This window comes from Entelurus aequoreus, linkage group LG24, assembly GCF_033978785.1.
Source record: "Entelurus aequoreus isolate RoL-2023_Sb linkage group LG24, RoL_Eaeq_v1.1, whole genome shotgun sequence".
NCBI classification, from domain to species: domain Eukaryota; kingdom Metazoa; phylum Chordata; class Actinopteri; order Syngnathiformes; family Syngnathidae; genus Entelurus; species Entelurus aequoreus.
Genome location: NC_084754.1, coordinates 10,367,304 through 10,394,518, shown reverse-complemented (window position 1 = coordinate 10,394,518; position 27,215 = coordinate 10,367,304). Strand labels below are relative to the sequence as shown.

Sequence of the window (27,215 nt, the reverse complement as noted above, 5' to 3'; positions counted from 1 at the left end):
AAAAATATCGACGTAATCATAGTAGTATTGACTAGATACGTGCCTGTACTTGATATAATTACAGTGGATTTTAGGTGTAGATCCACCCATGCCGTTTGTTTACATGTTGACGCCGGCTGCAGGGGTGATACTTGTAAGAAACGTACTTTATTTGTCGCCATGGAGGCAAGGATTAGTGATTTAGAAGTAGCTAAAACACTGCCGACGGCGGATGGTCGTTAGCCGCTAGCTCGCTAGCCATGTCTTAAAGCACCTCTTCCTGAGGGTGTTTCAGTGTTATAACTTCACCTTTATCTTTAGTTTTTAAGCCAAAATGTGTCCGTTCTCCCTTTTCTGTCTACACACTTTCTGCTTGTAGGTACTCCGTGATTGTGTGCCGCCGAACATGCTCCTCGGCTTGTAAACCAGCTATGTCACGACGGGACTTTGACGCGGGCGCAGGACCGGCACGTTTCAGAGATGTTATCGTACCGAAAATTATTAATTAGTATCGCGGTACTATAGTAATACCGGTATACCGTACAACCCTACATTAGACACACAAATAAGCAATATACAATCGCTGCTAGAGAGACAACCTATCCGTCGCTAACTGGCCCTGAGCAACTGCGAAGCAACAGATAAAAAAACACCTCTCAGCCAGTAAATTCCTCCGACTCAAAGGAAACGTCTGAGGAAAACACAAAGGAGGCACAAGAAACAAAAATACAACAGGAAGAGGGGGAAGAAAACATTGTAATTTATTTGCTGAATGCCCTTTAGGTTAGAGAGAACATTCAAATCAGTGATAACAAATTCATAAAATGTTGTTAAAAATCGTCCTCAAAACATTGCAACTTTTGCTGAAACTATGTGAAGAAGCTGCAGCTAAATCAGACATTCTGGGAACCACAAAAAAAATGCCTGCAAAATCCTGGAGGGACTTAAACTGTTGAAGGATGTCCTGTGGGATACGTTGGCGTCGTCCGCTTCCAGGCCTTTCTAGTCACGCCAAACATTCCCATCAGTACATGAAGGCATCCGCCTCTCAGTGTTAGTTTTCTTTCCTCCCGTGTCCATCCCCATTTCCATCGCCCCACACGGCACACACACCAGCAGTCTGTGGTTATGCTCTAATAGTCTTATTTGCACAGATAAAAGTGTAATGAAGGAGCCTTTGCCCCGCTCGGTCGACTGCATCAAGACTGACCACACATACTGTATGTTGACACACGACACACAAACCTGGACAAACAGCACTAATGGCCGCTTGTGTATTTATTAAGATTTATTGTTAAAGCGGGGCGGCGGTTTGGAGAGACACCTTTGGGTATACATGAAGATATTTTGGCGGGTGTTTTTGAGTAGTTTCGGGAGGTGGTTGAACCAATAATGACACTTGCGGTTGTTCCATCTCAGGGGCAGAAATCAGAAGCAGAGAAGTACTTCTTGAAGGCCATCCAGTTGGATCCCACAAAGGGCAACTGTTACATGCATTATGGTAAGTAGTCATTTATTTTCTCCCTTTCAATTTGACATATCTTGATATTAGTACTTCGTGCACTGGTATATTTAGGCAGGATGCCGCGGTGCTAGCTGAAAGCAAGCATTTTACATCCAAGCCAACACCTCATTTCCACTGTCATTTCATTCATCAATATTCCAGATGGTTGCAGTTGTTTGTTCTTTGAAAGAAGATGATCACTCTGTCCTACTATTTTTAGTAGTTTCCCCCAAAGCCTTGTCGAAAGTTAACAGAGGGCCCCATTCAGCAACCGTTCTTAAGAACAAATTTTGTTCTTAGGCCCACTTACGAAGTTTTTAAGTAGGTTTTTGTATTCACCAATGTCTTCTTAGCTGGGCTTTGTTCGTAGGTAAGAACAAAATCTACAAATGCTCCAGAGCACTCTTAGGGTGGCTTATTTGGTCTTAAGTGTGACAAGTTCCCTTACTTCTATTGTCTAATGTTACATTAATATCATAGATAGATAGATAGATACACTACCGTTCAAAAGTTTGGGGTCACATTGAAATGTCCTTATTTTTGAAGGAAAAGCACTGTACTTTTCAATGAAGATAACTTTAAACTAGTCTTAACTTTAAAGAAATACACTCTATACATTGCTAATGTGGTAAATGACTATTCTAGCTGCAAATGTCTGGTTTTTGGTGCAATATCTACATAGGTGTATAGAGGCCCGTTTCCAGCAACTATCACTCCAGTGTTCTAATGGTACAATGTGTTTGCTCATTGGCTCAGAAGGCTAATTGATGATTAGAAAACCCTTGTGCAATCATGTTCACACATCTGAAAACAGTTTAGCTCGTTACAGAAGCTACAAAACTGACCTTCCTTTGAGCAGATTGAGTTTCTGGAGCATCACATTTGTGGGGTCAATTAAACGCTCAAAATGGCCAGAAAAAGAGAACTTTCATCTGAAACTCCACAGTCTATTCTTGTTCTTAGAAATGAAGGCTATTCCACAAAATTGTTTGGGTGACCCCAAACTTTTGAACGGTAGTGTAGATAGATAGATAGATAGATAGATATAGATAGATAGATAGGATAGACAGACAGAGATATTGCAAAATGAGCAATATAAAGACACACACACACACACGCGGACTTCGCCGCTTGACACCATGTTTACTGCATCGGTTATAGTGCCCCAGATCTTAGCTTTATATGAGCCCTTAAACCCCGAGTTTGCACTCCTGAGGATTATCACTACTTTGTTTTTCTCCACTTCCTGCAGTAGAAACTCCATTTCTGAACTCTACCAGTTTTTCTTCCGCTTCGGGGCTACCGCAGCAGTCCCCCCTTTCTTAATTAAACTTACGTTTTGACATTATGTATTTCCCCCGCGGGATAATACGAATTTCTCTTCTGTAATCTGTGTTTTCTCCGTGTGTTTGATGTTCAGCTTTTCCGCAGGAATTGTGCCCTTATATGGGGCATTAAGGGTGTTTACCTATGCAAATTAAGGAATTAAGGGTGTTTACATATGCATATAGGGGAAATAAGGGCGTGTTTGTGTGCAAATTAGGATAGACACGCACGCGCTAACCATTTGGCATTCAGCAACTTAAGAACAGCAGGTGGGAACAATTTTGCCGTTTAAGAACACGTCATGAATTTGAATGGACTCCTTTTAGGAAATCACTTTGGAAGAAAGATAAGAGGAAAAGTTAAGAACTTATTGCTGAATGGGGCCCAGTGACGTTGGAATAAATCATTGTACAACAATGTAGAAACAGATGTAGTTAATTGTACCAATTGTAGGTCGGACACAGGAGGAAGAGGCTGTGCTTAAAAGGAATAAACAACAAAAACAGACAAAGTCTAAAACATAACATCTGAGTTTTTTAATTGAGGGACACACAAATGGATATATGAGAATGGTTTGATCTTTTCATGCCAAAACAGCAATCCAATTTAGAAAAATAAATTCCTTATTTGTCTATGAAGGTTCTCATTCATCCAGGTGATTGTTATGTCAGGGCATTCAATCCATGGTTTGTCTTGGAAAATGTTTCGCCTCTCTTCCGAGTAGACTTCATCAGTTCATCAGTTGGCCAGGCACACGCTCCTGTATTTTTTTGGAGTATAAACATTTGGGGTTTTGGCACCAGCCGCTAGACTAGATCTGACCAATCTAAGTCTATGAGCCAAAACTGATGAACTGACTCGGATGAGAGGCGAAACGTCTTCCAAGACAAATTCCATATTTGTATTCTTCTCTGATAAAATTCTACTTTTCCTCATTGTTTTACTTTTATTTTGTGATGGTTGTTTTTGGCGGTGCTATGTTTAATTTAATTTCTTTGAATAAGCATATACCCAATAGATAATCGACTTAGAGGTTGCGGATTACCCCCAGGCCGGACATTGGACACCTCTTGTCTTTGCTTGAAAAGTCAAACAACCTTGGAATTTGGTGTCAAGTTTCATGGAAAAAATGCTCGAAATGCTATTTCAAATAAGTCTCTTTAAGTTTGCAGTTTTGTTGTTTTTTGTACGTGAGTGGTTGGTTCCACATTCTGGTTGAAGACGTGCACCCAAAGTCAACACTGTGAGTTCAGAAGTCTAAAGTTTGAAACCATTTATTGCACAGATAAAATCAAGTTTCATAAATAGGAGCCCCCAACACTCATTGCTGTTACATCAATATTTCTCAATTATTTTCTGTCAGGGGACAGAAATTTACCCACGGCCCCTGTCTGATTTGAAGTACAGAAGTATCCAACTTATGAGCAGCTATATCTGGACCTTCAGCATTATAACTATGTCCCAATCACTTTATTGTGTGTGTCCACTCTGTAAGTACAGTTGTCTTTAAGGTTCTCTAGGTCAGTGATTCTCAAAATGTGGCATTAGTGATACGCAAGCTCCATCGAGTGCTACGCCAGAAAATACCTTAGCGTATTTTCCAGACTACAAGGCGCACTTAAAATCCTTTTTTTTAACCAAAACTCGACAGTGCACCTAATGTACGGAATAATTCTGGTTTTGCTTACCGACCTCGAAGCTATTTTATTTAGTATATGATTAAATGATAAGTATGACAAGTAGATGGCAGTCAAACATAAGCGATACGTGTAGACTGCAATATGACTCAAGTAAACAACACCAACATTTTATATGTTCCATTGAAAATATAGAACATTACACACGGCGCTTTAAAATCTCTCAAAATGTTTTAGTACGACTTTGGTAAGCTATGAAGCCGCACCGCTTGATGGATTGTACTGTGCTTTAACATATGAGTACTATTATGGTGTGTGTATAAGGTAAGACATATTATCTGGCGTTTTGTTTCGCAATATTATGCAAAAGCAACTTTTCTTACCTTCTGGTACCTGCTGATCTGTATTTGGGATCTACATATTTCCGCCTTTGGAGCCCGTGCCTATGCCGTAGTCGATAAGTTTCTTCTTTTTCTCTATCTTCTTGTTATAGGACATTCATCCTCCGCTGTTGCCATTTCTAATATAAAGTAGTGTAAAGTTCTTACTTATATCTGTCAGTAAACTCGCCATGCATGAAAGCGCTAAAACATACCGGTGTAGTGAGTTTACATTATTCACCCAAGGAACTTCAGTTATTTAAGAGTTCCAGTCGGACGGTTTTTCACGGGACACATTTCGGGCGTTGTTATTGCACTAGTGAGCCACAAATGAGGAGATGCTGCTCCGTTATTGATTTAAGTAAAGTCGGAATGCCGTTAAAACAGTTAGCTCCATCTTTTGACACTTCTTCCACTCCAGTCCTTGCACGCTACACCGCTACAACAAAGATGACGGAGAAAAGATGCTACCGAAGGTGACAAATGACAAATGACAAAACGGCGCATCCAGAAGCGACTGTCAGAAATTGGCTTGATGATGGTCTGTAAAACATAATCTATGCAACATTTTGACCAAATAAACATCATTACATGTTATGTAGACCACAAGGAAGTGTTTTCAATTTAGAAAAAAATATATATATGTATGACTCCTTTAATGCGCCTTATAATCTGGTGCGCCTTATATATGAAAAAAGATCGAAAATAGAGCATTCATCGGCAGTTGCGCCTTATTATACCATGAATTGATTAACGTGGACCCCGACTTAAACAAGTTGAAAAACTTATTCGGGTGTTACCATTTAGTGGTCAATCGTACGGAATATGTACTGTACTGTGCAATCTACTAATACAAGTTTCAATCAATCAATCAATCAATCCGGTGCACCTTATGATCCGGAAAATACGGTAATCAAATATTTAAACACAGTGTTACTGTTCAAATTGTGTGTAATGTTCCAGTAGCCAAAAATATAAAATATACTTCTTGTTTTTAATGAATACTTAGGCCAGGTACATGGAGAGACAAGTGTTTTCTGAGGTGCTACTTGGTGAAAACCACTGCTCCAGGCCCTCTAACAGTGCATTGCTGTTCCTTGTTGCCTCGCCAGGTCAGTTTTTGTTGGAGGAGTCCCGTTTGCTGGAAGCGGCGGCGATGGCAAAGAAAGCTGCACGGCTAGACAGCGGGGAATTTGATGTGGTCTTCAGTGCAGCTCACATGCTCAGGTAAGTGTAGGATTGTGATTATTTGTGGTGCTACCACCGCATACTCCATTCCTCATGTTGAAAAGAAAGACAGGCATGTGTAAAAGAGGGAGGTGTGCCATGTTTGCACAGTTTATCCTCAGCTGGTCCGATTGACTGCGCTTTATAATCTTCTTCTCTGGCGGCCGCGCCAGCTTTCCAGCTGTATATTTTCATATGCTCGTTCTCACTTTCGCTTGCCACTCTTGCTTTGCGAGATCTGGCTCACACTTCCGAATGAAAGCACGGCGGATTTGTCTGAACAATGAAGTGTTTGGAGGAGACCACGAGCCCTCGTCTTCGTCTGAACGCAAGGCGTTTGCAGAGATGTGTAAAATACATGAATGTTCAATGTTGACCTAGTCCGTCACAAGATGGTTAACTGGCTAGAACTGCACCAACATTCTTGCTGTACATTTTATTTCTAATGTAAATAAATGTACGCTGCCCCAGGGCAACCATTCACATAAACACATTAGTTCAGGGCCACAACCACTAGAGTCATATGCTCATGACCTGGGCTTTTATAAAGGTTCAAACATGTTTTCTTTCATTTAAATTCATCAATTGTTAAATATGATGTCATAAAAGTTCAGATAAAATTTATTTTGCTGTCAAAATTCAATAATAAGGTTGTTCAAATCAAATTAGGAACGTGTAAGACAACCTGCACCCCCTTGCAAAAATGCACAATGGTTCATTCCTTTTGGCGCCAAATCCAGCATGGAACTCTTCAGTGTTGAGTGAACACATGCATCATAATGTCATCAAAACTGACATGCATGCATTCACACACAGCGCCAACCTTAGGGAACCAGGATGAGATGATAGAAGAAAGGTAAAAATATGATGAATGTATTTGCGGCGGCATCGGACAAAGTTGTTTAAGATTCACTTTTGCATCGCATAGCACAGCGTTTTTCAACCTTTTTTGAGCCAAGACACATTTTTTTTCATAGAAAAAATACGGAGGCACACCACTAGCAGAAAACGGTAAAAAATGAAACTCCACCAGGTTGTCATGCTTTATTTTGAGTTTGTTGTTGTTTTCCTGTGTGTAGTGCTTTAGTTGCTGTCTTGTGCTGTTATTTTGGTGGCCCTTCCTGTTTAGTTGGTGTTTTCCTATAGCAGTTTCATGTCTTCCTTTGGGCGCTATTCCTCGCACCTGCTTTGTTTTCGCAATCAAGACTACTTAAGTTGTGCGGACGCTACCCTTCTTTGTGGAGACATTGATTGTCTTGTCATGTCATGTACAGATGTACTTTGTGGACGCTGTCTGCTCCACACACTGTAAGTCTTTGCTGTTGTCCAGCATTCTGTTTACTTTGTAGCCAGTTCAGTTTTAGTTTAGTTGTGCATAGCCATTCCTATACCTTAAATGCCTTTTCTTAGGGGCACTCGTCTTTTGTTTTTGATTTTGGTTTAAGTGTTAGATATCTTTTTACCTGCCTCCCGCATATTGTGATCATGACAAACCACGTTCCTGACATCTACAAAGCAATTAGCTACCTGCTGCCACCTACTGATATGGAAAAGTATTACACGGTTACTCTGATGAGCTCTAGACAGCACCAACACTCAACAATGGCACATTAAAATTACTGGTTTGCAAAAAACCCAAATAGGTGAAGTTACACAATCTCCCACGGCACACCAGACCGTATCTCACGGCACACTAGTGTGCCGCGGCACAGTGGTTGAAAAACACTGGCATAGCACATAACTGTGGTGCGTTTAAGGAACCTTGATAAAGTTCAAAACAGAGCCGTCACTAGTTTTTAAAGACAGGGGAGGCTCAACCCAGAGTAGAGGTCAAATTAATAATAAATTAGAATAATAATGATGATTTGGACCCCGACTTAAACAAGTTGAAAAACTTATTCGGGTGTTACCATTTAGTGGTCAATTGTACGGAATATGTACTTCACTGTGCAACCTACTAATAAAAGTCTCAATCAATCAATCAATTGCATTCACAAATAATATTCCTACACGAATAAGCTAATGTATACCTTAAACTCTGTAGTAAACAGAAACTTAATGGAAAATAATGAAAATATGACAGTTTTTATTATTATTAAAACTCATTCTTTTTATGATCCGTTGCCCGGATCATGTTTTGTTCTGTTAGTTTGACTACCTCAGTTATGTTTTCAGCACCCCTGGGTTTGTGTTTTGGTTTCCATGGGTGCTGATTATTTTCACCTGCCTCTGATTAATGTTCGGGACGCTCACCTGCTTCTGGGCACTAATCAGAGGGCTACATATTCCTGTCTTTCACCCCACACTGTCTGGCTGTCTTATTTGCTTCCACGCAACAGTTAGGACGTCTAATCCTACGATTCCAGAGTTAAGCTTTGTTTTTGTTTGCCTGTTTTTATGCTAAGCTTTCACGCAAGCTATTTCCTTGGCTTTGCTTCCCGTGCAATCGGCACACTAGTTTTTTTGTAGTTTTCATGTTCCATCGACAATAAGTCATCGTCCCACCTGCACCTTGCCTCCAGAGTTTCCTGCTCCATCTTGGGAGAACCACCCACGCATAACCATGAGACCACGTCGTTACAATTCTGGCTCCTTTATAGTACATTTGTTAGCACTATTTTGTCAAAAACAAAAAACACCAAACAATTTAAGGGGGTTTAAGAATATTGTAGGAAGTCTTTAGCCCCCCCCTAAAAAGTCCCAATGACGCCACAGGTTTGAACACTTGATGAAAAACATTATTGATGAAACAAAGACATAAACATGCCAATATTGTGGACTTTCTGATCATAGAGTGTGCCATCTACTCTGCTTTTGGGTGATCACGTTAGGAAGACTGACATGTTCGTAGGATGCCGCCTACAATGATGGGAGGGTTTACATGTAAGAGGGAACTGGTCTACAATCACATCATCTAGATATGTTAATACCATCTTTAAAAAGTCAAAGACTTTATTAAAGTTTTCCATACAAAATATTGGTGGCATTACATACTGCATGCAAAACCCCATAGTAATAATAATGAATAAGTATTATTAAAGACCAAAATGAGGCCACAAACAAAATCTTGTTTTGGGCCACACAAAGCCTACAGCCTGCGCTAATATACAAACACCGTATTTTTCGGACTATAAGGCGCACTTAAAATCCTTTAATTTTCTCAAAACTCGACAGTGCGCCTTATAAACCGCCTAACGTGCGAAATAATTTTGGTTGTGCTTACCGACTTCGAAGCGATTTTATTTGGTACATGGTGAAATGATAAGTGTGACCAGCAGATGGCAATCAAACATAAGAGACGACTCGCGTAAACAACACCAAAATGTTATATGTTCCATTGAAAATATAGAACATTACACAAGGCGCTCGAAAATATATCAAAAGGTTTTAGTACGACTTTGGTAAGCTATGAAGCCTCACCGCTTGATGGATTGTACTGTGCTTTAACTAACAAGTATTATTATGGTGTGTGTATAAGGTAAGACTTTTTATCTGCCGTTTTGTTTCGCAATATTATGCAAAAGCAACTGTTCTTACTTTCTGGTACCTGCTGATCTGTATTTGGGATCCGCATAAGTCCTGAAAATGTGCGCGCGTCCGCCTCTGTAGTCAGTGTCGACACCGTAGTCGATAAGCTTCTTTTTCTCTATCTTCTTGTTATGGGACATTCATCCTCCGCTGTTGTCATTTCTAAAACAAAATAGTGTAAAGTTCTTACTTATGTCTGTCAGTAAACTCGCCATGAAAGCGCTAAAACATACCGGTGTAGTGAGTTGACTTTATTCACCCAAGGAACTTTAGTTATTAGAGAGTTTGGTCGGACGTTTTTTCACGGGATGTTGTTGTTGCACTAGTGAGCCACGGATGAAGAGATGCTGCTCCGTTATTGATTTAAGTAAAGTCTGAATGTTATTAAAACTGTTATCTCCATCTTTTGACACTTCTTCCACACCCGTCCTTGCACGCTACAACAGAGATGACAGGGAGAAGACGCTGCCGAAGATGATCTGTAAAACATAATCTATGCAAAATGTTGACCAAAGAACCACCATTACATGTTATGTAGATCACAAGGAAATGTTTTCAATTCAGAAAAAAAATTAAAATATGACCCCTTTAATGTGCCCTATAATCCGGTGCGCCTTTTGTATGAAAATCTACCTGACTAGACCCGCTCATCGGCAGTGCGCCTTATAATCCGGTGCGCCCTATGGTCCGGAAAATACGGTACATATAAATGCAGAGGTTGCTTTATCCACGCTTTTCTCGGTTTACCTCTTACTTACTGGTCTACTTGTTGGATGAAGAACCAAGCGCATGTAGAGATTGTCTTGATGCGGTTCCTGTCCCAGGCTGCAATAGCGCGCCTTGCTCAGCACAACCCCTTATTATAGCGCAAGTTCAATTCAACCCAATAATTCTACCCGCTCTATTGCAATGTAAACCTATTGGGAGACACTTGTGGTCATAAGCGGTGCTCAGGCTTTTCTCTGCCAGCTTGGCCCGGGGCCTGACTCTTTCACAGCTCCCGCTCTTTATGTGTTTACGTTGGGTGCGGATGTGGAAAGGCCCCCAGTTGTTAGGAGAAGAGACACTTCTCGAAGAAGGAGGCGAAGCTCTTAAATGTGCAAATGTCTTTTATCGCCCTCCTGGGCACTTCTGATCATTTTGCTTCCAGACTAATAATCACATTCTTTCTCCTTTTAAACAAGTGTTATGAGTATTTTTTTGTCTACATTGACTCTAGTTTGCAGCCTTTTGAACAATAGGCTGTTTAATGCTTATAGGCCATCGGGGGGGTTTTATGTGTCAAATTATGTGATATTATACAGTAAGCTATATAATCACAGCCAAGGGAAAGGTTATCACACACACAGACAGACACACACACACACACACACACACACACACACACACACACACACACACACACACACACGCACACACATTCTTGTATTTGTTACCTTCTTGAGACCTCCGAATAATGCCTAGGACCACCCTTACTAGGTATATAAAGATTTGTATTTACAACATTAATAATATATTAGGGCTGCAACAACTAATCGATTAAATCAATTAAAATCGATTTTAAAAATAGTTGGCGATTAATTTAGTCATCGATTCGTTGGATCTATGCTATGCGCATGCGCAGAGGCAATTTTTTAATTTGTTTTTATTTTTTATTTTATTTTTTTAATAAACCTTTATTTATAAACTGCAACATGTACAAACAGCTGAGAAACAATAATCAAAATAAGTATGGTGCCAGTATGCTGTTTTTTTTCCAATAAAATACTGGAAAGGATAGAAATGTAGTTTGTCTCTTTTATCCGAATATCAATCGATTAATCGAAGTAATAATCGACAGATTAATCGATTATCAAATTAATCGTTAGTTGCAGCCCTATAATATATACATGCTACGCAAATATAAAAAAGCTTGCTGTGAAAAATGAGTTGGAATTTCACAAGAAAAAGGTCACATTTCCACAAGAAAAACTCAGAATTTTGGCAGTATTTAAAAAAAAAAGTCGTAATTTTACTCAACGCAAGTCAAATTTTTTCACAAGAAAAACTGAACATTTGTGTAATATTATGATAAAAGTTGGAATTTTACTCCATAACAGTCGCAATTTTACAAGAAAAGCTAAAAATGTTGGCAATATTACAATAATAATCAGAATTTTTACTTGGCAAAATTATGACAAAAGTCATAATTTTACTCAAAAAATGTCACTATTTTTACAAGAACAACAACATATTTGGCAATATTGTGATACAAGTCAGAATTTTACGTGACAAATGTCACCATTTTGCATTAAAAAGTAATAATTTAACAAGAAAATATTGCAATATTACAGAAACAGAAATAATATGAGAAATTGTTCCCAATTTTATAAGAAAGAAGTCAACACTGCTTTTAGTTCATTTATTTATTTTTTTATGTTTGGTTTGTAATTGTTTTATAATCTTATTATTTACTTAAAGTTATTACAGTATGTCTCAATATACATATTTATTTTATTTAAAAAAAATACATTTTGGCCAAAGAGGGCGCATTTCAATTTCTTACACACACTTTTTATTACATATTTTGGCCAGAGAGGGAGCACTTCAGATTTTTACACACACTTGTTATTTCATATGTTGACCAGAGGGGGAGCACTTTTGAAACCGACACACAGTCAATTTGAAAAATCCCTCCTTTTTGGGACCACCCTCATTTTGATAGATTTCACCACAAGGGGTGCAAATGAGACATTCTTTATTAGTTGCGATCGTTTTCTGTATTGGGTCCATGATTTCGGTCCTAACTTGTTCACCGGTCCTCATATGGAAGGTACTTTTCCTTGTTGATGTCTCAAGAAGGGTAGAAATACAAGAACACACACACACACACAGCAGTTCACCTATTATATCAATTCCCATCCCATAGCCCATGTGTTGTTTATCATGTCAAATTGCTGCATATCTGAACGATTACAAGCATGTCATGATGTTAGCTATGCCAATTTGATCCCGTTTGGCTTGGTACAAAATGTCAAAAATGAAAACGTTGTACTGATGATACTTCACATTGCGTAGTATATCTTTAATTATATATCTATATTCAATGTTTAGTTGGCTTACACAAAAATACATGTTTAACAGACAGGACCTCCGTGGTTTTCATCCAAATACCAATTTGTTCACGCGGTATCAGCGTCATGCATCAAGTAACACCGTTTGCGCAGCAATTTGTATTTGTCTGGAGTTGATAAAGCATCTGTAAAATAAGATGTCCGAATAAGAAGATCAGTTCTTCGGCAGTTCATTTGTCTCCCGTGTCTCCGTCCTCTCGTGGGTTCTGTACACGAGACACTTGTTTGTATGTTTGGCAACCATTGCCTTTTACATTCCTCACTTCACTGCAGTCTGGCAGCCTTTCGAACCTTCCTGATATCCTTCAGTCGTGTGTTTAGTAGCTCTCCCGTCGACTTCTGCCAAACATAGTGAAGGGTTGAGCAAGAAAATCTCCTTTTTTCCCCACATGGCTGTTTCTTAATCAGCTGGCAAACAAACCACATGGTTGTGGTTAGATGAAAAATCCACATTTGTGAAGAATGAATAATCCAGCAAATCGGATTGTCGGCATCTTGATTACTTTTATATGTGAAAGCATGAGGAGGTAAAACAAAATAGTTGTATTCAGCTATTTATAGTAGATTAAATTATAGACATATTATCTACTCACAATTTACAGATTTCAGGTACTATCACATGCTACATGGTATTATTTCTAGTACCTGCTTTTCCAGGTGTGTCAAGATGATACTACAGATGTGCCATAACCTCATGGTTATGGTCTGAGTTTATTTCAAACGTGTACAGTCGTGGTCAAAAGTTTACATACACTTGTAAAGAACATAATGTCATGGCCGTCTTGAGTTTCCAATAATTTCTACAACTCTTATTTTTTTGTGATAGAGTAGTAGTAGTAGACCCATAATAAATTCATAAAAGAACCAAACTTCATGAATGTTTTTTGTGACCAACAAGTATGTGCTCCAATTACTCTATCACAAAAAAATAAGAGTTGTAGAAATTATGGGAAACTCAAGACAGCCATGACATTATGTCCTTTACTAGTGTATGTAAACTTTTGACCACGACTGTATGCAGATACAATGCAAAGTTTATTTAATCCTACTCCATTTCATAGAAATTAGTAACACATTTCTTCAGTTCCTGTTCTCATCTTGTAACACAATTTACATTAATGAGTTCTAAATACAACAGTTCTCTTAATAGTTAAGTCAGTTCTGATTTACATATTGAGATAAATAATATCACTTTTTTTTTTTAAGTTCATAATGTTAATCAAAATGATTCTTCCTTTTAATTTGTAAACACTTGTAGTTTGAACAACCTCTTAAACTGGATCATATCGGTACATTGTTTGACTTATTTACTTAATCCACACCATGATTCAATTCCACATACAGATATGCTAAAGGTTTTAAGTCTTGTGCGTGCATACAAATGTTTTAAATTATTTTTCCTCTAAGGTCATATAATTTCTTATGTTTTTTTAAGAATGGTTATACATTCTTGGGTAGCAGGTTATAGTTTGCTTTGTGCATAATTTTAGCTGTTTGTAAATGCACCAAATCACAGAGTTTCAGTATTTTTGATTCAATAAATAAATAGTTTAAACGTTCTAGGTATCCAACATAATTTACTATTATAACTGATCTTTTTTGTGAATGAAGCGTACTTTTGTAGTTATTTCCCCATATTTCTGCACAATAACTCAGATATGGTAACACTAGCGAGCAGTAGAGAATATGAAGTGATTTTGGTCCAGAACATGTTTAGCTTTATTTGATACTGATGTATTTCTTGCCACTTAATGTTGTTTATTTGTTATGTGGGATTTCCAGTTTGTTTTGTCATCTATTATTGTTACAGCCAAAAATGTAACGTATTTTACCCTTTCAATGTCTACTCTGTCTATTTGTATTTGTGTTTGATTTTATCTTCTACTGTTACCGAATGGCAATATTTTAGCTATACTGAGATTCAAGTTAGGTATTTAAAAAAAATGTATAATCTTATTTATTCACTGTTGTGTTACAAAGCGAGAACAAACACATGGGATAAAACTTCTATGATACGAAAAGGGGTAGGATTAAATAAGCTCTGCCTCCTTCTACTCCTTTTTGGAGATGCTGTGATAAAACAACTGGAAATATGTGATGTGTTACATTGAAACTGAACGCATGTTCCAAATAAACTGACACCAACCAACCAATGTAACATTTACTTTGGTCTATTATTCTCATTTAAGTATGGAAAGTAATTTGTTATGCACAGATTCTTATTTACATATTATTGGATCACTTTATTATTATTTTCTAGTAACACATCTGTTCTATTTTGTAAGTTATTTTGTTTATAGAGTTTTGTAGAGTGCGAGACTTGTGAACATGTTGTTGCAGTTGTGTGTGGAGCTCCAATAAAGTGGAGCTCAAGCGTGTCCTGCCATTGTGGTGCTTTGAGTAAGGAAGGCAACAAAACTATTCTTCTCTTAACAACTCAACTGTAAAATGCCTTTATCCCACAGCCGTTGGTGGGAGACAAAACAATAGGCTTACACCAACTATGCAGTGAATTATTTTTCATTGCTAATTTACATGTCAAGGGTGTTGTCTCAATTGATGTATTTCGACTAGGGACTAGGGTCAACAAAATAATAGAATGGAAAATGACACAATATGTTACTGCATATGTCAGCAGACTAATTAAGAGCCTTTGTTTGTTTACTTACTACTAAAAGACAAGTTGTCTTGTATGTTCACTATTTTATTTAAGGACAAACTTGCAATAAGAAACATATGTTTAATGTACCCTAAGATTTTTTGTTAAAATAAAGCCAATAATGCAATTTTTTTTTTCTGGTCCCCTTTATTTAGAAAAGAACCGAAAAGTATCAAAATTATTTTGGTACCAAAATATTGGTATCGGGACAACACTAATTTAGACGTTTAATTCTTACATCACTAAATTAATTATCTGAATGAATGAGATTGATGCTGTATTGAAGTCATGGGATCTACCACTATTAATTATTGTTGCATACTGACTAATGAAACATACACGACATACTCTGTAATAATTTGTACATACAAACAAGTTTTAGGGTCAAAATATGGCAAGTTTATTTATAGAGCACAGTTTTTATACAAGGGAGTTCAGAGTGCACTACAGAAAATTAGAAGACAAAAATAGAAATAAAATGATAGTACTCCAAATTAAAATCCATCCATCCATCCATTTTCTACAGCTTTTTCCTCTTGGAGTTGCAGGGGGTCAAATGAAACTCATAAAATATAATCATCATAAAAACAATCTAATTAAAATTAAAGACTGTAGATAAAATATGTTCAGTTGCCGTATGCACAATTAAATAAAAGTGTTTTCAACCTGGATTTGAACATTGCCAACTTTGAGGCCTGTCTTACATCTTCTGGAAGACTATTTCAGATTTTAGGAAAATGAAAGTGAAACCATGTTTACCATGTTTAATCCCGACTCTGGGCACCAGTAGGAATCCACTTCCCGTTTAGAGATTTTTCTCCAAAAGTTTCTACACAATAACTCAGATATGGCAACACTGGCGAGCAGTAGAGAATATGGAATGACATTTAAGTTAAAAGTTAAAGTACCAATGATTGTCACACACACACTAGGCCCTTGATCACCCCCTGGGAGGTGAGGGGAGCAGTGGGCAGCAGCGTAGCCGCGCCCGGGAATCATTTTTGGTGATGTAACCCCCAATTCCAACCCTTGATGCTGAGTGCCAAGCAGGGAGGTAATGGGTCCCATTTTTATAGTCTTTGGTATGACCCGGCCGGGGTTTGAACTCACAACCTACCGATCTCAGGGTTGCTACGGGACTTATTTTGCTTTGTTCATTAGTGAAGTATTTCTTGCCACCTTATGATGTTATATGAGATTTCCAGGTAATTCTATCATCTATTATTCCACCTAGAAATTAGATTTATTTTACCCTTTCAATTGATACTTTGTCTTGTTGTATTTGTGTTTGACTTTCTCTCCTACTGTTACCAAATAGCATTATTTTAGTTTTACTTAGGTTCAAGAATTCTCTATTTTTGTCAAACCATCTCTTTAATGAATAATGTTATTCTATTGTTATTATTTGTATTATCTCCTGTGGGTTTTTTCCCTGAACAAAATGCAGTTGTTTTTGTATATAGTACGAACCTCAAGTCCTTTGTAAGTTTACAAATGTCATTTTTATAGAGATTGAAGTATTTCGGTACCAGTATTGATCCCTGGGGTACGCCACAAGCTATATTTATAGCTGTATATGTGTGTTCGCCCAGCTTCACCTATTGATTGCTGTTGGTTAAACAGCTTTTTCCCCAGTTTAAGACTAACCCTCTAGCCATACTGTTCTAATTTGTTAATCAAGGTATTATCGTTAATTGTGTGAAATACTATGAGCACACTCCATAATTGTGTAGTTTTCCCAGATGAACTAGAACTGGAGCTCCATATTTTGTTCCCATTTTCACATCCTGTAGCTTTAATGGCTGTGTGTCCTAATGTATTTGTTCATGCAGTGAAATATGATACTGTATTTTCCGGACTATAAGACGCACTTAAAATCCTTTTTTTTTTTCTCAAAACTCGACAGTGCGCCTAATGTACGGAACAATTCTGGTTTTGATTACCAACCTCGAAGCAATTTTATTTGGTACATGGTTTAATGATTAGTGTGACCAGTAGATGGCAGTAAAACATAAGAGATACGTGTAGACTGCACTATGATGGCAATATGACTCAAGTAAACAACGCCAACATTGTGTATGTTCCATTGAAAATATAGAAGATTACACACGGCGCTCAAATATCTATCAAAATGTTTTAGTACGACTTTGGTAAGCTATGAAGCCGCACCGCTTGGTGTGCTACAACATACGAGTAATATTATGGTGTGTGTGTAAGGTAAGACATATTATCTGGCGTTTCGTTTCGCAATATTATGCAAAAGCAAAGTTTGTTCCCTTCTGGTACCTGCTGATCTGTATTTGGGATCTGCATAAATCCTGAAAAATTGGCGCGTCCGCCTTTGCAGTCCGTGCCGACACCGTAGTCGATAAGCTTCTTCTTTTTCTCTATCTTCTTGTTATGGGACATTCATCCTCCAATGTTGCCATTTCTAATATAAAGTAGCGTAAAGTTCATACTTATAACTGTCAATAAACTCGCCATGAAAGCGCTAAAACATACCGGTGTAGTGAGTGTACATTATTCACGCAAGGAATTTTTGGTTATTAGAGAGTTCCGGTCTGTAAAACATAATCTATGTAACATTTTGACCAAAGAACTACTAGTACATGTCATGTAGACCACAAGGAAGTGATTTCAATTTAGAAAAAAATAATACTATTGTGATTCCTTTAATGCGCCCTATAATTCTATATAAAAAAATATCAAAAATAGACCATTCATCGGCAGTGCGCCATATAATCCGGTGCGCCCTATGGTCCGGAAAATACGGTAATTATTTCCCTTAATCATGATATTGCTTCAGTGGTAAAAAAAAAAATTAAAAAAAGTGCATTAAACATGCATTAATGTTTATGTCAGTGGAAATCTGGTTATTCTTAAACGTGGTTGCCTTTTTACCTGGAACATTAAAATAAACGAGTCAGTTTATAATGGAGCACCACAGCCAACATGAAAGCTGGCCTCCTTTGATCAACAGAAAGAAAGGAGCTCCACCACTAGCCACCAAAGCCCCTCTGTCCTTGACTTTGTCAAAAAAAAAATGCACAATTGTTACCATCAGTGAAAAGCACGCAAAAAAAAAATACAATAAAAATGTTTAAAAACCTAGATAAATTGTGTCATAGATAATGCATGACAGCGTGTTATTAGACATGGTTGGATTACGATGTTCAAAAGTTGACGTTTTAGTGTAATGAAATGTTTTGTGTTTCTATGCTCGCACGTCACGCTTTCCAATACTTGCAGTAAACAAGAATGTGTGATAAATTGACCGAGTCAGCCTAGCTTTGCCGTAATTCCAGAATTCAGGACTCAATTAACAAACAAAGTGCTCACGCTGCATTCCTCGGTTGTTATGATGTTATCGAGGGAGTGATCCTATCGTATAGAAAGATGCTATCCGATGAGAACAAAATCAGGCAAATGGATCAACATTTCTCATCTCCGGTGCTGCCCCCCCCCCCCCCCGTACCCCCTACTGTTATTTTCTCTGTGACCCCTGAGCAGCCCTAAACACAGCAGGTTCAAGGCCTCCTCTGAGGATGCGGGTAATAAAGATGAGTAATGGCTGCGTCTTTCTGTTTTCCCTTTTAGACAAGCCAGTCTGAATGAGGCAGCTGAGAAGTATTATGGACAAGCGGCAAGCCTGAGACCAAACGTGAGTACAGACCACAGATAATCATCATCAGGACTATTGCACCTGATGGATCAGTGTTTCTTAACCATAGAAGCCCCCGGACAACATACAGTCGTGGTCAAAAGTTTACATATACTTGTAAAGAACATAATGTCATGGCTGTCTTGAGTTTCCAATAATTTCTACAACTCCTATTTTTTTGTGATAGAGTGATTGGAGCACATACTTGTTGGTCGCAAAAAAACATTCATGAAGTTTGGTTCTTTTATGAATTTATTATGGGTTTACTGAAAATGTGACCGAATCTGCTGGGTCAAAAGTATACATACAGCAATGTTAATATTTGGTTACATGTCCCTTGGCAAGTTTCACTGCAATAAGGCGCTTTTGGTAGCCATCCACAAGCTTCTGGTTGAATTTTTGACCACTCCTCTTGACAAAATTGGTGCAGTTCAGCTAAATGTGTTGTTTTTCTGACATGGACTTGTTTCTTCAGCATTGTCCACGCGTTTAAGTCAGGACTTTGGGAAGGCCATTTCAAAACCTTAATTCTAGCCTGATTTAGCCATTCCTTTGCCACTTGTGACGTGTGTTTGAGGTCATTGTCCTGTTGGATCACCCAACTGCGCCCAAGACCCAACCTCCGGGCTGAGGATTTTAGGTTGTCTTGAAGAATTTGGAGGTAATCCTCCTTTTTCATTGTCCCATTTACTCTCTGTAAAGCACCAGTTCCATTGGCAGCAAAACAGGCCCAGAGCATAATATTACCACCACCATGCTTGACGGTAGGTTTGGTGTTCCTGGGATTAAATGCCTCACCTTTTCTCCTCCAAACATATTGCTGGTTATTGTGGCCACAGAACTTTCCTCCAGAAAGTCTTATCTTTGTCAATGTGATGTCAGATGAAACAACATTTGTTTTGCCATATTGCCCAGCCCGAGTTGATACTGTTACCTGATTGGCTGTAAGCGTGTCCCTCCCATTCCTCACTGATCAAATCATGTTTTGTTAGGTTGATGCAACCAACCAGGCTTCATTCTTTCCAGTTTCTTCCGACCAAATATAAGGTGTTATCGAACACATTTTTAATTGATATTGATTGTGTCTATCGTGAAATACACTACCGTTCAAAAGTTTGGGGTCACCCAAACAATTTTGTGGAATAGCCTTCATTTCTAAGAACAAGAATAGACTGTCGAGTTTCAGATGAAAGTTCTCTTTTTCTGGCCATTTTGAGCGTTTAATTGACCCCACAAATGTGATGCTCCAGAAACTCAATCTGCTCAAAGGAAGGTCAGTTTTGTAGCTTCTGTAACGAGCTAAACTGTTTTCAGATGTGTGAACATGATTGCACAAGGGTTTTCTAATCATCAATTAGCCTTCTGATCCAATGAGCAAACACATTGTACCATTAGAACACTGGAGTGATAGTTGCTGGAAATGGGCCTCTATACACCTATGTAGATATTGCACCAAAAACCAGACATTTGCAGCTAGAATAGTCATTTACCACATTTGCAATGTATAGAGTGTATTTCTTTAAAGTTAAGACTAGTTTAATGTTATCTTCATTGAAAAGTACAGTGCTTTTCCTTCAAAAATAAGGACATTTCAGTGTGACCCCAAACTTTTGAACGGTAGTGTATATTGATATTGTTTTATCGGCCCAGCCCTAATCTAAAGATTGCTATCGACTGTACAGTCAGACCGGGTCTCAAACAGAAGCTTGGTTCACAGGACAGTGGATAACACATGCTGACTGAGGAATCCCGGAGGATTTTAGTGTAGTTGTGCTTTTTTTTTTAATATGTGTCTCCTAACTTCTACATCGCGGGTGACGTCGCACGGGCGGTGGAGCGACCGCATCCGTCCTTCCATCCATTTTTCCGCCGCTTATCCGAGTCCGGGTCGCTGGGGCAGCAGTCTAAGCAGAGATGCCCAGGCCAGCTGTGAGACATAGTCCCTCCAACGTGTCCTAGGTCTGCCCCGAGGTCTCCTCCCGGCTAGACACGCCCGAAAACACCTCACCAGGGAGGCGTTCAGGAGGCATCCGTATTAGATGCTCGAGCCATCTCAGCTGGCTCCGCTCTACTCTGAGTCTCTCCCGGATGACCGAGCTCCTCACCTTATCTCTGAGGGTGATCCCAGACATCCTGTGGAGGAAACTAATTTCTGCCGCTTGTATTCGCGACCTTGTCCTTTCGGTCATTACCCAAAGTCCATGACCATAGGTGAGGGTAGGAACGTAGACCGACCTGTAAACCGAGAGCTTCGCCTTCTGGCTCAGCTCCTTCTTCACCACAACAGACCGGTTAAAAGGAGCATTTTAATTGCAACATTAATGTTGCAATTAAAATGCTTTCTGGGGCCAACAAGTTAATCTGGTTTGGCAATCTTTAAAGGCCTACTGAAATGAAATTGTCTTATTTAAACAGGGATAGCAGATCCATTCTATGTGTCATACTTGATCATTTTGCGATATTGCCATATTTTTGCTGAAAGGATTTAGTAGAGAACATCGACGATAAAGTTCGCAACTTTTGGTCGCTGATAAAAAAAAGCCTTGCCTGTACCGGAAGTAGCGTGACGTCGCAGGTCGAAGGGCTCCTCACATTTCCCCATTGTTTACACCAGCAGCGACTGCGATTCGGACCGAGAAAGTGACGATTACCCCATTAATTTGAGCGAGGATGAAAGATTCGTGGATGAGGAACGTGAGAAGAGTGAAGGACTAGAGTGCAATGCAGGACGTATCTTTTTTCGCTCTGACCGTAACTTAGGTACAAGGGTTCATTGGATTCCACACTGTCTCCTTTTTCTATTGTGGATCACGGATTTGTATTTTAAACCACCTCGGATACTATATCCTCTTGAAAATGAGAGTCGAGAACGCGAAATGGACATTCACAGTGACTTTTGTCTCCACGACAATATATCGGTGAAGCACTTCAGCTACGGAGCTAACGTGATAGCATCGTGCTTAAATGCAGATAGAAACAAAAGAAATAAGCCCCAGACTGGAAGGATAGACAGAAGATCAACAATACTACTATCAGGAGACACCGAACCAAACACTGGACCTGTAACCACACGGTTACACCGTACCGCCTGGCAAAGCCTAGCAATGCTGTTGCTAACGACGCCATTGAAGCTAACTTAGCTACGGGACATCGACAGAGCTATGCTAAAAACATTAGCTATCCAACTACGCCAGCTCTCATCTGCTCATCAACACCCGTGCTCACCTGCGTTCCAGCGATCGACGGCGCGACGAAGGACTTCACCCGATCATCGATGCGGTCGGCGGCTAGCACCGGATAGCGCGTCTGCTATCCAACTCAAAGCTTGTGTTGCTGCAGCCAGCCGCTAATACACCGATCCCACCTACAACTTTCTTCTTTGCAGTCTCCATTGTCCATTAAACAAATTGCAAAAGATTCACCAACACAGATGTCCAGAATACTGTGGAATTTTGCGATGAAAACTGAGCTGTTTGTATTGGGATAAAATGTGTCCCAATACTTCCGCTTCAACCATTGACGTCACGCGCAAACGTCATCATACATAGACGTTTTCAACCGGAAGTTTCCCGGGAAATTTAAAATTGCACTTTATAAGTTAACCCGGCCGTATTGGCATGTGTTGCAATGTTAAGATTTCATCATTGATGTATAAACTATCAGACTGCGTGGTCGGTAGTAGTGGGTTTCAGTAGGCCTTTAACGTGCCCCCAAACCAAAATGTCCATTCAGATCCTCATCTACCTTGTTTATCCTAGTCAGTGGTTTCATGCATTGGTCCTTCCTCTCAAAAAGCGCTGGTGTTTTGTATGAAGAACATATGTTTCCAACAATTCCGTCCACTTAATGGATTTTGTCCTTTGAGTCATGCCATCCCCCTGTAGCTCAGCAACTTAAGTCCCATCAGAGGCTTGTTTTTCATGGCTCTTCATCTTCCCTTTGAAAGTGTTCCTTTCCCATCGTGGCATTATTTACCTTAATATCTGTCTGGACTATTTGAGCGTTTGAGCGAGTCACTCTACAACCGAGTTTGACGCCCTCGCAGTCTTTATATGGTCTATGTTGCTCCGCTGCACATCTGGTGCTGCCTCGGCTGCCACATGCCACTTTTTGTGGAGGATTGAGACGTAGACAGATTGCAGAGCTGCAGGAAATTAGGGGGGGGGAAAAATGAAAGCTTTTGACGAGGGACGTTTGCAAAGTGCCGTATGCGCTGCTACAGGGCAACGGGAAAAATGCAGGATATAAATCAAAGAGGTCTTAGCCGTATGAAGCGGAGCAAGGAATATTTTTGGCCGTGCTTACCTGAAAGGTTTTACTGGTGAGCTGTGGAGGGAACTTGGGGATTGATATGTGCTGCAAGGGGAAATATAAAGAACGTTCTTGGTTATCTGTGGAAAAACAACTCTAAAGTTGGTTCATTTCCTGAGTCTTTGCTCACTCTATTATTCATAGTGAAAAATACTCAACTGATGATGAACTGGGAATATTGACAGTGAAAAATGTGTGTAATTTAGGAATAGAATTACTTACTGTACTATTCTTCATGCAGATGCTTTCTCTCAGCAGTGTTAGTCGAATAAAACATGTTTTGTTTATCTGTCCTCTCAGTTGTGCTGGGATATATTTCAATGAATGAATATGACCTGCCGCATTTTCCGGACTATAAGCCGCACTTAAAATCTATTTTTTTCTCTCAAAACTCGACAGTGCGCCTTATAACCCGGTGCGCCTAATGTAAGGAATACGTTTGGTTGAGCTTACCCACCTCGAAGCTATTTTATTTGGTACATGGTGTAATGATAAGTGTGACCAGTGGATGGCAGTCAAACATAAGAGATAAGTGTAGCCTGCACTATGACGGGTCTCAAGTAAACAACACCAACATTTTAAATGTTCCATTGCAATAAGGCGCTTTTGGTAGCCATCCACAAGCTTCTGGCAAGCTTCTGCTTGAATTTTGGACCCCGCCTCGCGACAAAATTGGTGCAGTTCAGCTAAATTTGTTGGTTTTCTGACATGGACTTGTTTCTTCAGCATTGTCCACACGTTTAAGTCAGGACTTTGGGAAGGCCATTCTAAAACCTTAATTCTAGCCTGATTTAGCCATTCCTTTACCACTTTTGACGTGTGTTTGGGGTCATTGTCCTGTTGGAACACCCAACTGCGCCCAACACCCAACCTCCGGGCTGATGATTTTAGGTTGTCCTGAAGAATTTGGAGGTATTCCTCCTTTTGTATTGTCCCATTTACTCTTTGTAAATCACCAGTTCCATTGGCAGCAAAACAAACCCAGAGCATAATACTACCACCACCATGCTTGACGGTAGGCCTGGTGTTCCTGGGATTAAAAGCCTCACCTTTTCTCCTCCAAAACATATTGCTGGGTATTGTGGCCAAACAGCTCAATTTTTGTTTCATCTGATCACAGAACTTTCCTCCAGGAGGTCTTAACTTTCTCCATGTGATGTCAGGCAACCTAAAATCATCAGCCCAGAGGTTGGGTCTTGGGTGCAGTTGGGTGTTCCAACAGGACAATGACCCCAAACACACGTCAAAAGTGGTAAAGGAATGGCTAAATCAGGCTAGAATTAAGGTTTTAAAATGGCCTTCCCAAAGTCCTGACTTAAACGTGTGGACAATGGTAAAGAAACAAGTCCATGTCAGAAAACCAACACATTTAGCTGAACTGCACCAATTTTGTCAAGAGGAGTGGTCAAAAGTTCAAGCAGAAGCTTGCCAGAAGTTTGTGGATGGCTACCAAAAGCGCCTTATTGCAGTGAAACTTGCCAAGGGACATGTAACCAAATATTAACATTGCTGTATGTATACTTTTGACCCAGCAGATTTGGTCACATTTTCAGTAGACCCATAATAAATTCAAAAAAGAAGCAAACTTCATGAATGTTTTTTGTGACCAACAAGTATGTGCTCCAATCACTCTATCACAAAAAAAATAAGAGTTGTTGAAAGTATTGGATACTCAAGACAGCCATGAAACTATGTTCTTTACAGGTGTATTTAAACTTTTGACCACGACCGTATATATACAGTATATGTATGTATATATATATACATATATGTATATGTATATGTACACTACCGTTCAAAAGTTTGGGGTCACCCAAACAATTTTGTAGAATAGCCTTCATTTTCTAAGAACAAGAATAGACTGTCGAGTTTCAGATGAAAGTTCTCTTTTTCTGGCCATTTTGAGCGTTTAATTGACCCCACAAATGTGATGCTCCAGAAACTCAATCTGCTCAAATGAAGGTCAGTTTTGTAGCTTCTGTAACGAGCTAAACTGTTTTCAGATGTGTGAACATGATTGCACAAGGGTTTTCTAATCATCAATTAGCCTTCTGAGCCAATGAGCAAACACATTGTACCATTAGAACACTGGAGTGATAGATGCTGGAAATGGGCCTCTATACACCTATGTAGATATTGCACCAAAAAGCAGACATTTGCAGCTAGAATAGTCATTTACCACATTAGCAATGTATAGAGTGTATTTCTTTAAAGTTAAGACTAGTTTAAAGTTATCTTCATTGAAAAGTACAGTGCTTTTCCTTCAAAAATAAGGACATTTCAATGTGACCCCAAACTTTTGAACGGTAGTGTATATATATATATATATATATATATATATATATATATATGTATATGTATATATATATACAGTATATGTATATATATATGTATATTTATATATATAAATATATGTATATATATATATATATATATATATATATATATATATATATATATATATATATATATATATATATATATATATATATATATATATATATATATATATATATATATATATATATATGTATGTGTGTATTTTTAAAAAATCAAATCAATATAACAAGGGAGCAATAGCTCAACAATCTCTTTTTTTATCCAAACAAAACAACATTATTACAACAAGCTTAAATGTCAACTCGTACACACACACAAAAGTGCGGCCTACATGCTAGCCACTAGGCTACCGTGCAGTTAAAAAATTAACTGCACAAAAATTTTAATCGTGAAAATTGTGATTATTGAAAGTTATATCCACTCCAAAGATAACACACGAATACTTGAAGTATAAATCTCCTTTGTTGTTGTTTTGGTGTAGTATCCGGCAGCCTTGATGAACTTGGGTGCCATCCTTCACCTCAATGGGAAACTTCAAGAGGCTGAAGCCAATTACCTCCGTGCTTTGCGCCTCAAACCGGACGACGCCATCACTCAGTCCAACTTGCGTAAGCTGTGGAACATCATGGAGAAACAAGGCCTGAGGACCACCAGCCCCTGAGCTCCTATTGCTAGGAGTCTGTATTCATGGGGGAAAAAAGTCGTATTTTGCCTCTTAAACTGACCTCATTGACGAGGAAGACTCAAGAGGAGCCTCCGGCGCTCTTCTGGTGGCGCCGACATGCACCTCAGCTTTTGACAGTGTTGCCAGACGTTTGGTAGACATTCAAATTGAATAATGTACCTCCTTAAGAACTACAGCACTTAAAATTAAAACTGGGAATGTTTTTTCCATTCTTTGGAATGAAGAAAAACAAAGTTTCTTCCATCGCCTTTAATAAATAAATCTGACAATAAGGTATTAACTCAAAACTATCAATAACAATCGAGACAAATTACATGATATTTGATGAAGGCGTGAAAAAAGGGAATTAATTTATTTACAGCAATATAGAAACCTGGAAAGGTTGAAAAAAATAATATATGTTGCTGATTACTGTTTTCTCTATGAACATGTAGACAGGAAAGGGAACTAGGACCTATGTGATATATTTATTTTGCCTTATCAGTAAATCTTTGAGAATTTTTTATGGAGAGTGAAATGGGACAAAATTAAATAAATCTTTAAATAATGATTTGTTAATTATAATTAAGATCAAATACTTCGATGTGTCATTAATTTATTTGATGTAAAATAGTTTTTGTGTTAAAATAAATAAAAATAAACATACGTATCTGTGTATCTATATATATATATGTATATATATATGTATATATATATATATATATATATATATATATATATATATATATATATATATATATATATATGTATATATATATATATATATATATATATATATATATATATATATATATATATATATATATATATATATATATATATATATATAAAAATGTGTGTGTGTGTGCGTGCATGCATATAAAAA

General features: G+C 38.5%; 1 protein-coding gene across 2 annotated transcripts in view; it reads left to right on the top strand.

The window, feature by feature from the left end:
- tmtc2b (transmembrane O-mannosyltransferase targeting cadherins 2b) overlaps nt 1-26,999 on the top strand; it is a 220,694-nt gene extending 193,695 nt beyond the window's left edge. For both annotated transcript variants that reach the window (XM_062036009.1, XM_062036008.1), the window contains 4 exons: nt 1,399-1,480; nt 5,939-6,053; nt 18,951-19,014; nt 26,147-26,999. In XM_062036009.1, the coding sequence (XP_061891993.1) occupies nt 1,399-1,480; nt 5,939-6,053; nt 18,951-19,014; nt 26,147-26,326 (441 nt within the window). In that variant the 3' untranslated portion in view covers nt 26,327-26,999. The remainder of the gene's footprint in view (nt 1-1,398; nt 1,481-5,938; nt 6,054-18,950; nt 19,015-26,146) is intronic.
- Nucleotides 27,000-27,215: the final 216 nt, after the last annotated feature.